This window comes from Mus musculus, chromosome 16 (assembly GCF_000001635.26).
Source record: "Mus musculus strain C57BL/6J chromosome 16, GRCm38.p6 C57BL/6J".
Classification (NCBI taxonomy): Eukaryota; Metazoa; Chordata; class Mammalia; order Rodentia; family Muridae; genus Mus; species Mus musculus.
The window spans coordinates 18,780,447-18,795,705 of NC_000082.6; the positions used below are offsets into that span (position 1 = coordinate 18,780,447).

The window sequence follows — 15,259 nt, forward strand, 5'->3', positions numbered from 1 at the left end:
GGGGATAAAACATCAAACATTTTATTAAAAACCATATAGTCTCACATTTCAAATGTTATCTTACAACTGAATAGTGGCCAGGAAATATAAATAAGGAAAAGGAGGTCACTTCTGGAGAAGTTGAATTCTGGAAGGAAAAAAAAAAAAAGGTTTCCTACAATTCATCCTTTCTCTCCATTTCATCAAACTAGAGTGGGCGGTCCCATGGCGTGATGGGCTGCTGCTTCTGAGCAGCTTCAACAGTGAGGGTGAGGGTGAGTTTGGAGTAAAGGTCACCCCATATCTATTGAGGTACTCACTGTCCTTCCACACTCCCTACTGAGTCTGACTGTCTATCTGCATGAAAAGTACCCAGACCCTTTCACCTGGTAGACCCTGGCTGGCCACTTGTCCTGCCCGGGCAGCTTCATGGTTTGTATACAAGGGCCCCTTCCTTCCCCTGCCAGGCAGTCTCTTGCTTCCCCCATCATGTAACAACATCTTCTCCTTCCCCTCCCAGTTACACCCCTGCTCGGTAGCCAGACACACATAGCAGTGCTATTGGCAGTGCAGGAGAGATCTGCCTCCAGTCAGCCCTGGCCCCGTATTGCTCCCCACAAGCTCAGTACACACTTGACACTCGTGGGCTCCTTTTTTTTGGAGTTAGACTAATTTAAAGTTAAACTTACCTGGCCCAAGTCACTGCTGACTACCTGCAAGTCTGACCAAGGATTTCCAGGTCCAGTCTAGACACTTTCCTTAATATGGCCCCTAGTGCTCATGCTATCTTGACGGAATGAAGTTCCTGAGCCACATGAGGCCATTCTGTTCCCCTATAGGTTGGGTTTAACATGGATTGAGCAGCCTCAGCCTGAAAGCTCCTTATATCAGAGGCTTGGAAAGTCTGCTCGGCCAAACGGAGGCTGAGATGGTCACACAAGCATAGGAGAAAACTACTTCCACTTTCCAATGTGGGAAAGTAGGATTGTGTGGGAGAATAGTGAGGGCTTCATTAGGGAGGTGTTGAGCCACAGTGGGCTGAGAGCCCATGCGGAACCAACAGCTTGCTTTCTTATTAAAGCCTGAGTGCAGAAAAGCCCAGAGTGCCACTTCTGTGGGCCCCAGCCTGGGGCTTGTGACTGTGGCTGTAAGAGACTGAGTGACCTCTGGGGCTGGTACTAGATAACCTGTATGTCACACATGATGCTCAGCCGATGGTGTGGGCATGAGAGAGAAAATCTGAGGTCATTTTGGGGAGGGTGGTGGTGGTGTCAAAGGTGCTTAATGAAATTAATTAATTAATTAAGCTTTCTCAAAAGTGCTCCATTGTGGCCTTGCTGGCATTCTTAGGTCAGACATTCCTGGGAAAAATCTCAAGACCGTGTTCTGATGGGAAACACAAGTAAACGCCTCTGTTGAGAGATACAAGAGCAGGAGTTGGGCCCTCGGACCCGGCCCGCCCATGCTTACCCTCAGGACAGCAGTGACACAAGAGCGTCCAGGAACTTGCTCCGGTCCTCAGCCTTCAGCTCAATTACTGAAGTAATGAAAGGAAAACATCCCATGAGCAGGGAGGAGTGAGAAACAAGGCATGGTACGTGGCCTCCCCCTCCTCCCTCAGGCTGACAACTCTCCTGGCATTCCACACTGCGGGCTCCTGGCAGGCCTGGAAGGTTCTGCAGTGTTGGGTTTCATCTCTTTCCCACTGTACTCTTGTTTTAGATCTGTCGGCTCCACTGTGGAGAGTCCAGAGCCTTATCCTGCGAGGACTCCAGAGCATGCAGGGGTAAACGATGGCTGGCAGCATAGGGAACACCAAGCAGGTGACAACCCTGATACAGACCTGGACAGGGACCGGCATTAATGCCTGTCCCCATAGTGGTGCAGGCCACATCAGCCCTGCTCTGTGGTGTACTTCAGTGTCTTCTGGAGAGGACCCAACACAAAATACTTGTGTTTTGAAGGGCAGACAGGTTTAGGCAGGTATGATAAAGCAAAGTCAGACGCTGAAGAGGGCTTGCTTGCTATGAGTGGGGTGCTCTGTGCTGCTGGCTAGCTCCCTAGAGTACAAAGCCTTGCCCACCAGGCTGATACTGACCATACTTCCACACTTGCTACCTCCAGTTCTCAACCCTCAGAGGAATCCAGGGAGCTTCTAGCCTACACCCTCCCTGTGCAACAAAGGTGTGTTGTGGCCAACCCACTCACATCACAGGCAGGAATCAGGAGCTGCTGTTCATGGTGGACCAACCCCACAATGCCATAGCTACAGCTGCCTGGCCCAAAGAAGCCTGCCTGAGACACTGCAGGCAACTTGAACACAGACAAATCAGTGTTGGGGTATCAGAGCATGGTAATGTAAGAAATTCCCTTTCTGAGAGATGCAGATAAAACACCGAGGTAGCTGGGCATAGTGGTGTCAGCACTCAGGAGGCAGAGGCAACCAGATCTTTGTAAGTTTGAAGACAGCCTCGTTTGTTCTAGAGTAAGTTCTAGGATACACAAAGCTACATTACAGACCTTGTCTCAAAATAAAACAAACAAAACCAACCTATCCACAACCAACCACCACAACAACAAAACAAAAACAAACAAAACTAAAAAGAAACAGAGAGGGGCTGGAGAGATGGCTCAGAGTTTAAGAGCACTGACTGCTCTTCCAAAGGTCCTGAGTTCAAATCCCAGCAACCACATGGTGGCTTCCAACCACCTGTAGTGAGATCTGATGCCCTCTTCTGGCGCATCTGAAGACAACTACTATGTATTTATATATAATAACCCCCCCCTTCAGGCGAAAAAAAATAAGGAGAAGGAGAAGGAGGAGGAGGAGGAGGAGGAGGAGGAGGAGGAGGAGGAGGAGAAGGAGAAGGAGAAGGAGAAGGAGAAGGAGAAGGAGAAGAAGAAGAAGAAGAAGAAGCAGAAGCAGAAGAAACAGAGAGCTGTGTTCCCCAAGTTCCTTTGTTGAAACCCCAACTCCAGTATCTGACACCTTGAGTCAGGAGTTTCAAACAGGTCAAAATAAGGTGCTGAGGGTGTGTCCTACCCACAATATTAGGGGCCTTGTAAGAAGAGATCAGGGCAGAGACATACATAGAGGAGTTTCAGAAAGAAGAAACTATGTAGCTAAGGACAGAGGCTGCCAGTCATACTGACACCTTGACTTCCAGTGCCAGACACGGCACTGAGAGGAATTAGCCCGTGGAAGTCACCAGGCTATTGCACTCTGCAGCCTAGGGAGCCACTGACAGCAGTGCATTGTCAAGTCAAGCCTGTTTTACTGTAAAATGTGTCAGCGAGGGGCTGGAGAGTTGGCCCAGCAGTTAAAAGCACTTGTTACTCTTGTAGAGGATGGTCCAGGCTCAATTCCCAGCACTTAAACAGTGGCTCACAACCATCTATAATCCCATTTCCAGGAGTTCCAACAGGCATGCTCATGGTGTACAGACATACATGCAGGCACAACATTCATACACATAAAGTAAAATAAATGAAGCAAAAAAAAAAAAAAAAAGAGATGTGAGCAAGAACAAGACGGGCCAGGTGTTGTGGTGCAGCCCTCTAACCCGAGCACTTGGCAGGCAGAGGCAGTTTCCACCTTGGTGCACTCTAGCCAGCCTCATCTACACAGTGAGATCCCATCTCAAAAATAAGACAAGGACAGCCAGAGCTATAGAGAGACTTCACAAAATAAAAACAAACAAACAAAAACAATAACAGCCTTCCCCCAAACCCTCCAACAAAAACCAAGACATTAAAGCCAGCCAAGTAAACCAACAAAAAAAGACAGACCAGTTTGGTAGCCCCAAGCTTATAATCTCTGCACTTGAGAAGCATAGGCAGGAAAATGATAAGAACAAGGCTAGCTTGGGCTATATAGCCTGTGTCTCAAAAAAAAAAAAAAAAAAAAAAAAAAGAAGGTAAATCTGCTCAAGCATGAACCAAGTTGTGTGCTGCTCTCTCTGGTGGTCACCGGACTACGCCTTTCCACTCTCTGACTCACCCAACAGTTGCAAAAACTGTCTTGCAGGGTAGAGTGCTGGAGCCCCAGGTAAGGTCCTTCATGGTGCCAGCTTTGCCAGCCACAGGCTGTGTTGTTTCCTTTTGTACATGATGGAGACTGGCTTGGCCTCTGGAGTTACCACAGTCAGCCCCTCAGGGTGGGAACTGACTTTAGAGCAGGGTAGTGAGGCTGCATGTAGGCCTGTGCCTTCCCAGCAAGAGTTGTGAGAATTATAAAGGCAGCTTTGCCGAGGGCTGTTTTGGAAGGGCAAGGTGGATTGCTGGCTGGATACCTCCATCACCAGCTTGCCTCCCTCCAGGGCCAATGCTGGCCTGGAAGGTGTGAAGGCAGAAATGTGGTCACTGGGCAGAGACACTCACCTGAGAGGTCAAAGTAATTGTGTAGAGTCCGAGAGCTGGTGCTTTCTGCTGCCTTCTCAAAAGCCCGACCAAAAAAGCTAAAGGCACAGAACAGATACACTGTGAGACAGACCACAGACAACAGACAACTGACCCTTCCCAACCTGGCCCCAGTGACACAGACAGTGAAGGGCAAAAGCCACTTAGGCTCTGCAGAGTTGGTGGCCAATGTGCTGACACACCAGGGCCTTCAGCCTTGTTGTCCCAGGACACGTAGAAGCTGCTCACTTCTTTCTATCCGAGCTATCAGTCTCTGGGGGGATGCCCACCACGGTCACTGTGCCCTGTTCCACGCTCAGCGGGGCAGCCATCACCAGGGGCAGCAGCTTGCATCGTCGATTCTTTGTCTATGGAGACAGGAGCACTCTTGGTCACAGCACAGTCATTCTCAGCTTGCAGGGTGGAGCACACTGCTCAGCACCTAGAAACTCTGATAGCATTAGGCCACCCCTAAAGCCTGCAGGGATGCAGTCACTAGAGGGTATGCTAAAATTCCAACTTGATATTTTGGCTCTCAGCATCCAATTATCTACTGGCTCAACCCTCTTTGTACCCCAGCCTTGCTTTTCTCCAATCACCACCTCCAGGTCTCTAGGAACAACTCCCAACACTCCTGTCTGTTCTCCTTCCTCCCAGTGTGTGCCTCTGTTTGAAACTCATTCATGCACTCATGTCTCATGGGGACCTCCTGCACAGTTAGGACAGAGGGGCTGAGGTCCCCCTCACACTACCATTGAAGTGACCAACTAACAGTCCTGGTTTACACAGGCCTGAGGTGTAACCCAGCATGTGAAATGGGCACTTGGTGGGTGTTAAGTCAATGTCTGATAACTGACTAGACCTGTGAAGTGGCTGTCTTCTACAGATAAGGAAAGAGAGGTGCAGAGGTCAGATATTCCTTCTCACAACTGATGCGTGAGGCTGAGATCTGAATGAAGCCAACAGAATTGCAAAGTTCTAGTTTGGTCTGGTTCATCTTTTGACATTTTAATCATTCCTAGCAGGTGGCAGGGGATTGGTTCCAGGACCCCTGTGGACACCCAAATCTAAGAGTGTCATGTTTCTCATGAAGACACTATCACTTGTGTAAATTTTATATATAGTTTTATATATAATTGCATACCCTCTTCTACACTGAATCATCTCTAGAGCACTTATATTACCCAACGCAATGCTGACACATCACTTCACTTGCATGTTTTGTTTCTTGCAGGTTTCTCAAAGGAATTCTTTTTGGTGCTGGGGATCAGATATACTGCCAGGGCCTCACACATATTAGTCAAGGTTCCAGTACTGAGCTATATAGCCAATCTTCCTGAGATAGCTGTGATCAAAGACTGGCTGTCTGAGGAGGCAGAGCCCATGGAGACAGCATTAATTATCTTCAGAATATTAACATCATTGTTTTACTGATGAAACCTGAATAAATTTCAACTTCCTGATTCTCTTCATAAACCTCATCCTGAAATCACCAACTATCCTTTCTGCATCCATGCCTGAGAGAAGTCCTCTAGTAGCTGGGTTAGGGCCTGTCTAAATACCAACTGAGTTAGACTGTGTTCTAAAAAAAGATATTATTAGGGCCACAAACCTACAGAGACATTATCCAAACCTTTGTTAACTCCATCTTTTCTTGATTTGTCACAGATGACCCTAAGCCCCAGCCCCACAGCTTTCCAGGGCCCCTCCTACTTATCCGAGCGACATAACTAGTGAGTGCTAATTCTAGAGCTTGTAGGAAACTGGAAGGCTCCTAGAGGTGAGGTGAGGTAAAATATGGCCCCAAATACGGAGCATACCCAGCCTCATAGCTGCTCAACAGTGTGGGCAACCCTAGGCCACCCCTGACACGCGCTTAGCATGACGCCTGTCCTCTTGTACCCATGCCGTTACCACCTCATCCGCACTCCATCCAAGTGCTCACCGAGTACACAAAGGACTTGAGCAGATGTCTGCTGAGCAGACTCAAGGATGCTGGCTTGGAAAACAGGGTGACATCTGGAGTGCCCTGGAAGGGGAAGACAGCTGATCAGAAGGGGCTACTAGGGGGTGTGGCTTGGCACTGCCCGGGTAAGGAAGTCTAACCTCCATGAGTGAGCAGTAGAGAAAAGGGCCCTGGGAAGTGACGAGGTTGGTACAGAGACAGCTGGCGATGGTCTGTTGTGTGGCTTGGAGGTGCTTCTTGGCGAGCTCTAGACCAAGGTATAGCTTGTCCAGGTTACTCCTGAAACAGGGCAGACACAGGGCTTATGTGATGCTTGTTGGGTACTCTTGCTAAAATGCCAAGGCCAAACAGACTGCTTGATTCCTGGTTCAAGAAGGAGTTTAGGAGTAAAAATGTATCTTCTCTCCCCCATGAGTTCCTCTTCACATGAAAGGAAGGAACAATTTAAAAAAGTGTAACACAGCGATGGAGCAAGAGAGTCAAAAGACTCTAGGATCAAAAGACAGAAGATACATGGGTATGATGAGACATACTTGTAATCCCCGCATTCAGGAAAATTGTGAATTTGAGGCTAGTCTGGGCTACAAAACAGGAATCTAGAGATCACATAAGGAGGACCCAAGAAGGTACTTGGAGGGTTCCAACAGGGTACCTTAGGCAATGGATGGGGGAAATATAAAGACTTCCCACATCCACTCAAAGGATAAGAGAATATGCCTCTCTGAATATATATATATATTTTTTTAAAGCCTAACATATACATTGTCCCATTTTATTTATTTATTTATTTTTAGATTTATTTATTACATGTAAGTACACTGTAGCTGTCTTCAGACACACCAGAAGAGGGCGTCAGATCTCGTTACAGATGGTTGTGAGCCACCATGTGGTTGCTGGGATTTGAACTCTGGACCTTTGGAAGAGCAGTCGGGTGCTCTTACCCACTGAGCCATCTCACCAGCCCCCAACTCTCTCTGAATATTTTAAATGAAGACTCTAGGAAAGTAAGGCTGGCCTGCAAGCAAAGCATCTGTGCCCAGCAAGCTGGACCCAGACATCCAGGGCTCAGTCAGGATTCCATGGCTTCCTAAACACAAAACACCAGATTATCTGAGAACCACTTATGGCTTGAAGAGGGGTGAGGGTGGGGTGGGGGTGGGGGAAGATCCCAATAAAAACAGATGGTTAGAGATCAAATGAAACTTAAAATGACTCCATTATGCTCTGAGAGATTTGGGCAACCATTAACATTCCTATAACAAGAATAGGACACTAGGAAAAAAAGGTCAGAAACCAGAAGTGTTGACAGAAATGAAAACTTTGGAAAGAAATAAATCATTTACTCAAATGCCAGAGGACAGAAATCAAGAAAAGCTACCACAAGCTCCACAGAACAAATCCACGGAAAATGCAAAGCTTAGGAAGACAGCAACGTAAGATAAGGAAGCACTGCCGTCGGGAGGGCTAATGAAACTGTACAAAAAGCAACCGTGAGCCGCAGAGCCTGGGGCCATGAACTGAAGCGACTGGACTTCAGACTCAGTACAATGGAGGAGACAAGCTAGAGCAGATCTGAAAGCCTCTGTCTGTTAGTGGACAGAGGGAGACATTTCCACACAAACAACAATCAAACCCAGGTGTGATGGCACATGCAACAGTCTTGGCACTCGGGAGGCTGAGGCAGGAGGATCATAAACCTTGATAGCAGCCTGAAAAACGGACATAAATACATTTAAAAAAATTAAAAACAAGAATAACCAAGAATTGAAAGGCCTCCCACTTTTTATTAGCAGTGTTGGCTGCTGGAGGACAGGGCACAATGGAACCTACAGCCAACAGGGAACTGCCTTCAGCCTGAACTCTAGGAGCGAAACCACAGATCATTCAAGGGCAGAAAAAGGCACAGAGGGATGCAGGATGCTCACTGTATGAGCTCCCTTCTCTCAAGGTTTTCTGAGAACTGTGCTCTAGGAAGACACATCTGTGGTGACAGCAGTGGTGACAGCGGGCCTCAGCAGCTGCAGGGCCAGACCAAGAGGCGACACGTGGGGGCTCACTCAGAGTGCTTGCCACACAAGTGCAAAGACTTAAATTCCATCCCTAGCACCCATGTAAAACCAGGTAGAGTGGGCACATGCCTATAACCCGCGCACTGAGGAAGCAGAGACAGCAGGTCCTGTGGCTTGGGTGGCCGGCCAGCTGGCTGAATTGATGAACTCAAGGTTCAGTGAGTGACCCTGTCTCAAAAACTAAGGTAGAGAACTTAAATAAAGAAGACATCCAACACTGGCCTCTGGCTGCCCACGTACACAAACATGCACACACATAAATGTACTTGTTGAAAGAACTGGGGAGAAAATCGGCAGGAAACAGATCTGAAAGAGGAAGCAACTAAACCACATCTTCCAACTCAAGAGCTGGCTCACTGGTTAGGAATGCTGTCTGTCCTTTCAGGGAACCTGAGTTTGACTCCCAGCATTCACATGGTAGCTCATGGCTGTCCATAACTCAGTTCCAGGAAGCTGACAATCTCTTCTGACCTTCTCAGGCACCAGGCATGCATGTGCTGCGCACAAAGACCTGCAGGCAAAACACTCATACACAAAACACAATTTTGAAAGATTTATAAGACAAAAACAAATGACCACTAAACCACACAACAAGAGGACAGAGTACATAGATTACAGAAGCAAACACATTATGTTCTAACTTGCAAGGAGACACCAGTCCGTCATATTGCCTGCATCACTGTGGGTGCTGGGGATCAATGATAGGCAGGGCAATTGAAAGTTGGATGCCAAGACCGAGGGAGCTTTGCCCTACTACTCAACAGCAGGTGAGTGTAAGGGGACAAAGTGAACTCCATGGACCCATGTTACAGTTCAGGGGAACCTGGTAAGGAGTGTGGAGCCAGGGCAGTGGAGCGGCAGGAGTCATCCAGAGCTCCTGTTTACATTGCCCCTCACTGAGAACTGCTGACAGCGAGGCAAGAGAGCTGGAGGGAACTGTAGGAAAAGGGAAGAAGGGGACATGTGCCAGACCCCAGAGTTTAACCCTTCACAGCAAACAAGAGGAAAGGCAGAGGCAGGCAGGCAGACAGACAGCATGCACTGGGACCACACTGCTGTCCTGGAGGACAGACTGGCACAGCAAGCAAGGAAATTCACTACAGGGTATCCAGACTGGGAAGGAAGCATAACCGGTGCCATCCAGAGACTCTGGGATCTCATACATCTAAAAGCTTAGGGAATCCACAGAAAACTGCTAGAGCAATGAGTTCAGCAAGGCTGTGGGAAAGGACACATGATAGACACAAAGATTGCTTGCATTTCCTTGTAGCAGCTATGAGAACACCAAAACTGAGTTTGAGAACTCACCTAAACAGTTATGTAAAAGCTAACAAAAGAAGGGGCTGGTGAGGGGTGCTGCACCAGCCGGCGCCCGGAGTTCATCCCAGAATCACATCTAGGGGGAAGAGATCAGATCCACAGCAGTGTCTGCTGATCTCAACACACACCTACCCCATCACGTACGTGTCTGTGTACATACACACATAGTATTTTAAAATTTTAACAGAATAAGTATAAAGTTTATATGCTTTTAAAGTTAATAAGGCAATACTCAGCCAAGTGAAGTAGTGTATGCCTGTAATCCCAGTGCCTGGGAGGCAGAGTCAGGAGGACTAGAAATCCAAGGTCATCCTTGGCTATGCATCAAATTCAAGGCTAGCCTGGGCTCCATGTGCTCCCAAAACAGAGTAATCTACCGACTGAAAACAGAAATGGATCTCTTCAGGGCCTGGTGAACTGCTGATCCCAAGATTAAATTCAAGTTATCTAGAAGAGCAGAATAATCCTAGAAGAGAAAATTCGAAGAGTCACATTTCCTAGTTCAAATATGCTATAAAGCCACAGCAATCAAAACACACAGTGTGGTCCTGGCATAAGGCTCGAAACCTTTAGCTGGATGGAAGAGAGCTGGCAGGGTAGAGTGCATCTTTATGCTTATGACCAACTGATTTTAATAGTTCAATGGCAGGAGAAAAAGAATTTAGTAAATGTCTCAAGGAGAAGTGCGTGGCCATGTAAAAGCGAGTGAAGTCGGAGGTCAGTGGAACGCTTACTGAGTTCAAGCCTGGGACCCGTGTGGTGGCAGGAAAGAACTTTCATGTTGTCCTGTGACCTCTGCACACAAATAAATGTAGGAATAAATTTTACAAAGAATAAAGTTGTATACCTTCTTGTACTAACAACAAAAATTGATGTCCAAAGAGTCATACATCCAGTATAAGAGCAAAAACTATGCTTAGCAGAAATAAGCAAAGTGAAGTCTTTGTCATTTGGGTTTAGCAATGGTTTCTTAAGAACACCCAAGGCACAAGAAGCAAAAGGAAAATTGGATAATGTGGACACCATCAAAATTAATACCTAACTTACAAGTGGGGATCTGAATAGACAGCTCATCAAACAGCTGCACAAATGGCCAGTCAGCACATGGAAAAACACTACACATCGTTAGCCACAGTGAGATACAAACCAAAAGCACAAGCTACCACTACATACTTTCACACACAGACCACACATGCTGGTAAAGACATGGAAAAACTGAGCCTTCAAACACTGCTGGTGGGACCTGGAGCTGCCACCATGGAAACTGCCTGGTTGTTCCCCAGGAGGTGACATTGAGAACACACGTGACCCCACAATTCCACTCCAGCACAAGAAGTGAAAACACAACTACACAAAAGCTTGTATCTGACTGAGAAAGATGGTCAGAAGGTAGAACCCATGTCTATTAGCTTACAAAATGGTACATAGAGTGTGGAATATTCATCCAATGGATCATGATCTATGATAAAGAGAAGTCCTTATACAAGCATAAACCACTACACTAAGCTACAGAAGCCAGATGCAAGGAACCTTGAGCATTACTCATACAGATGCTAACAAGGGCAGTCTGCCGAGGCAGTTTTCAGTGCTAGGAGAGCTGAAAGGTGATGGCTAAGAGGTATAGAGCTTCTTCTAGGAAATGAAGGAACTTTAAGACTGCACAGTGCTGAGTGTAGGGCATGCTCTTCTTTGGGGGTACACTATATGTGTCTTCTATTTTCACTATACTGCCCAAACTGGTTATTTTTCAACTTTTGAGCCTCCTGCTTCTACCTCTTGAGTTACAGGGAGGAGCCACAACTTATGGCTGCATCCTGTCTGTCTGTCTGTCTGTCTGTCTGTCTGTCTGTCTGTCTGTCTTTTGGTTTTTCAAGACAAGGTTTCTCTGTGTAGCACTGGCTGTCCTGAAACTCCCTCTGTAGACCAGGCTGGCCTCAAACTCAGAGATCCACCTGCCTCTGCCTCCTGAGTGCTGGGATTAAAGATGTGCACCACCACTGACCAGCCAAGAACTATATCTTAAAACTAAATATTTATGAGGGAGGAAGGAAGGGAGGGAGGGCAGACAGACAGACAGACAGACAGACAGAACTGAGGAAACCCAGAAAGCAGGGTCCTATATTTTTTGACCTTGAGTAAAAATCAACAGAAAAAGAAGTTCTACTGAGATCTACAGAGTTAGTAATCTGAATTAGCCTTTCTGTAAAACCTACGTAATTAAATTAAAAATATTTATATAAATATTATAGTCTGGTCTCCACCAAATCATCAAAAACAGACAAATGAGAAGCTGGACATAGTTGCACATGCCTTTAATCCCAGAACTTTGGAGGCTGAAACAAGTGAATGTCTGTGACTTTGAGGCCAACCTGGTCTATCAACATAGCTAGTTCAAGGCTAACCAGGACTATGAGGAGATCACCTTTGACATACAAATATACCAGAAAGCCACAACTCCAAAACATCACAACTGGGAATGTCCGACTTCATGATCAAAAAACAAAAGGAGATTTTGAGATAAAGGAATTGAGAAATGAAGAACTGGAAGAAAACCAAGAGTGAATGACAATGTCTTAAGAGATTGAGAAGGCAGAGGGAGAAAAGGACAGTCACAAAGGGAATGAAAAGGACTCCAGGGCACTGAGGATGGTGGCACACATACATCACCAGTCCCAGCACTTGGGAGGCTCGGGAAAAAGGAGCATGAATTTGAGGCCGGACAGGGCTATGTATCGAAGGCATGTGAGGCCATCCTGAGCTACAGGGGCCTATCTCAATAATAATAATAATAATAAATAATAATAATAATAATAATAATAATAATAATAATAATAATAATAACTGGAGCAGGGCTAGCAGTTTAGGAACAGCTTGCTCAGTGGTAGGGATTCCAACCTTGTAGTTCCCATATGACAGACACTCTTAAGCATCTTTGTGATTGGTCTCTATGCAGGGTAAGGCTGAGGTCACAGAATGGCTACCCAGATCATACCCATTACCTGGAGAGGCTATCGAGAGCCTGGATGAAGTGGTCTGTCCCTGAGCCATCCTTCTCAGGACTCTCCATTAGAGACATGGTGGCAAAGACGACATCACTGGCCAGGAATTTATGCTTGAACCCAAACTGAATGCTGAAAGTCTGTACACGCATGTCCTTCATCCTGTCCAGGGAGGAAGCGATGTGCTTATCTATCAATCTCAACTTTACACAGCTCGTATGACCAGACCAGACTAAAAGATACCCTAAGTTACTCACTGGTCCTCAAGAATGCTCTCTGTGACCATCGCTTAGAGGATGAGGGAGGCCAAACACCCACACATGCAGGCCCTGAAGCCAACTGCCCTGACCTAGGCTGCTTCAGCAATGAACACTACATAGCCACCAGGCCTAGGGTAGCGCAAAATTCTCATTTATGCTCTAATGTCAGCCTGCCAGGTAGGAGTAGGCAGGTACTGGGCTTCAGTGGCACCTGAAGACCTGGTAGGAAAGAGTATGCCTGCCTCTGGCCCCTGTGCCTTATTTCTGATTCTAGTCTATCTGTCTACATCATAGTACCAGAATTTAAAGACCCTAAACATGCCAGATGTGGTGGCACATACCTTTAATCCCAGTATTCAGGAAGCAGAGGCAGGCAGACTTTCTGTGAGTTCAAGGCCTGGTCTACAAGGTCTATATAGTGAATTCTACTATAGCCAGGATCCTTTCTCAAAAAAAACCCAAAAAAACCAAAACAAAACCCTAAACGCAAGGGTCGTTTTACTATTTTCATGAACTTACTGTGTGAATGCATGTGTCTATGTGTACATATGTCCAAGGAGGCCAGAAAAGGGTATAGGATACTCTGGAGATGGAGTTACAAGCAATTATGGGCCAGTAGACATGGAGCTGGGGGTGGGAGGGTGTCTGTCCTCTGGAAGGGCAGTATGCACTTTTCTTTTTAAATTAATTAATTAATTCTTATTTTATGTGCATTGGGGCTTTGCCTGTGTGTACATTTGTGTGAGAGTCAGAGCCCCTGGAACTGGAGCCACAGACAGTTGTGAGCTGCCATGTGGATTGAACCTGGATCCTCTAGAAGAGCAGTCAGTGCTCTTAACTGCTGAGCCATATTTCCAGCCCAAGAAAGTGCATTTTTTTTCTGGTTTTTCGAGACAGGGTTTCCCCTGTGTCCTAGAACTCACTCTGTAGCCCAGGCTGGCCTTGAACTCACAAAGATTCTTGTGCCTTTGCTTCACAGGCTGGGATTAAAGGCATGTGCCATTACTGCCCAGCAAGAAAGCACAACTGTAATCCAAAGAAAACCCAACATTTCATTCGGTTAGGTTTGACTCAGTCCCAGTGGACTGCACATCTTTGGGGCCAGCTCTTACTCTTGCATCAGTGCAGATGGATGGTTAAAGGGAAGCTCTTTTTCTAAGAAGTGTAGTCCATGCTGGGCATGGTGGATGACACCTTTCATTCCCAGCAGAGGCCAGCCTGGGCTAGACTGAGGCTCCAGGATGGCCGGGTTACACAGAAACCCTATCTGGGAAAAAAGGAAAAGGAAAACAAAAACAAAAACATAATCTAGAAAAGCATTTACCCAAATTTATTTGCAGATTCTTCAATCATTTCTCGCAGATTCCCCTTCAAGGAAACGTCCATGGACTGAAATTTCTGCTTGACTTGCTTCAGGGGAAGCCTGGAGGGAGCAAGCTGTATGAATGAGACAAGACACTGACAGCAGGGAAGAGGCCTGCTGTGGGGTCCCTGTGCATGCCCACCAGGGGTGTCTTGACAGGTGCACGCAGACCATGTGCTAGGACATGGAGGAGGGATTGTACTTTACACCCAAGTAAGTCACATCAGAGTGGGGCTGCTTTGTGCCAGCAGGGTGAAGACAGGGTAGGGGGCTACAGGCAAGGCAGTTACTTACCCCATGTCTGCAAGGAACTCCTGGAGTCGTTTCTGCCCATGCACAGACCAGAGCTTAAACCTGGCTGCTGTGTAGCTGGTGTTGTACAGGCTTTCATGGAGGGACCAGTGCTGATACAGTACCAGGCAGAGGCTAGGTCCAAGGTCAAGGAATACATGTGGTGCCCACTGCCTTCTACCTACCTGGAGCTGACAGTGGCCTACAACCCTGGGTTGGTATGGATCCACCCAGAATTATTAGTGGACATCCCTATTTGTGGGACTCTCTTTTGTTGGAGCCTGCCTGGGGCCAGTAGACCTCAGAGCTCTGACTCATGCAGGGAGCAGCTGAAGTTAAACCATTTTCTCCCTCTAACAGACCAACATGCATATATCCCCCTGAGTCTATGGTCCTATCTCAGGCCTCTCCTCCAGGATCAGATAGACTCTGCAGTCTTGCTGATGCCTTGCCACCGCTCTACTGGACACTTGGTGCTTTTTGTCCCCATCAGTGCCTCTCCTTCCCAACTTCTAGAGCCCAGGGTCTGCAGTCCACTTTGCTTCAGCTCTCAGAAGTCTGCGGCATGACTCAGACATCGTCTGTGTCCAGAAAATAGACCACAATCACACTGG

General features: G+C 47.0%; 1 protein-coding gene across 4 annotated transcripts in view; it reads right to left on the bottom strand.

Moving 5' to 3' along the window:
* Positions 1–15,259, bottom strand: part of Cdc45 (cell division cycle 45) — a 31,526-nt gene continuing 16,267 nt past the window's right edge. For 3 of the 4 annotated variants that reach the window (NM_009862.2, NM_001161623.2, NM_001358206.1), the window contains 9 exons: positions 14,649–14,780; positions 14,316–14,414; positions 12,732–12,893; positions 6,484–6,622; positions 6,323–6,406; positions 4,627–4,745; positions 4,360–4,436; positions 1,450–1,516; positions 1–127 (listed from right to left, as the gene is read on the bottom strand). In NM_009862.2, coding sequence (NP_033992.2) covers positions 1,452–1,516; positions 4,360–4,436; positions 4,627–4,745; positions 6,323–6,406; positions 6,484–6,622; positions 12,732–12,893; positions 14,316–14,414; positions 14,649–14,780 — 877 coding nt within the window. In that variant the 3' untranslated portion in view covers positions 1–127; positions 1,450–1,451. Of the gene's footprint in view, positions 128–1,180; positions 1,517–4,359; positions 4,437–4,626; positions 4,746–6,322; positions 6,407–6,483; positions 6,623–12,731; positions 12,894–14,315; positions 14,415–14,648; positions 14,781–15,259 lie in introns of those variants that run through there. The other variant, XM_006521744.3, reaches the window with a different exon arrangement.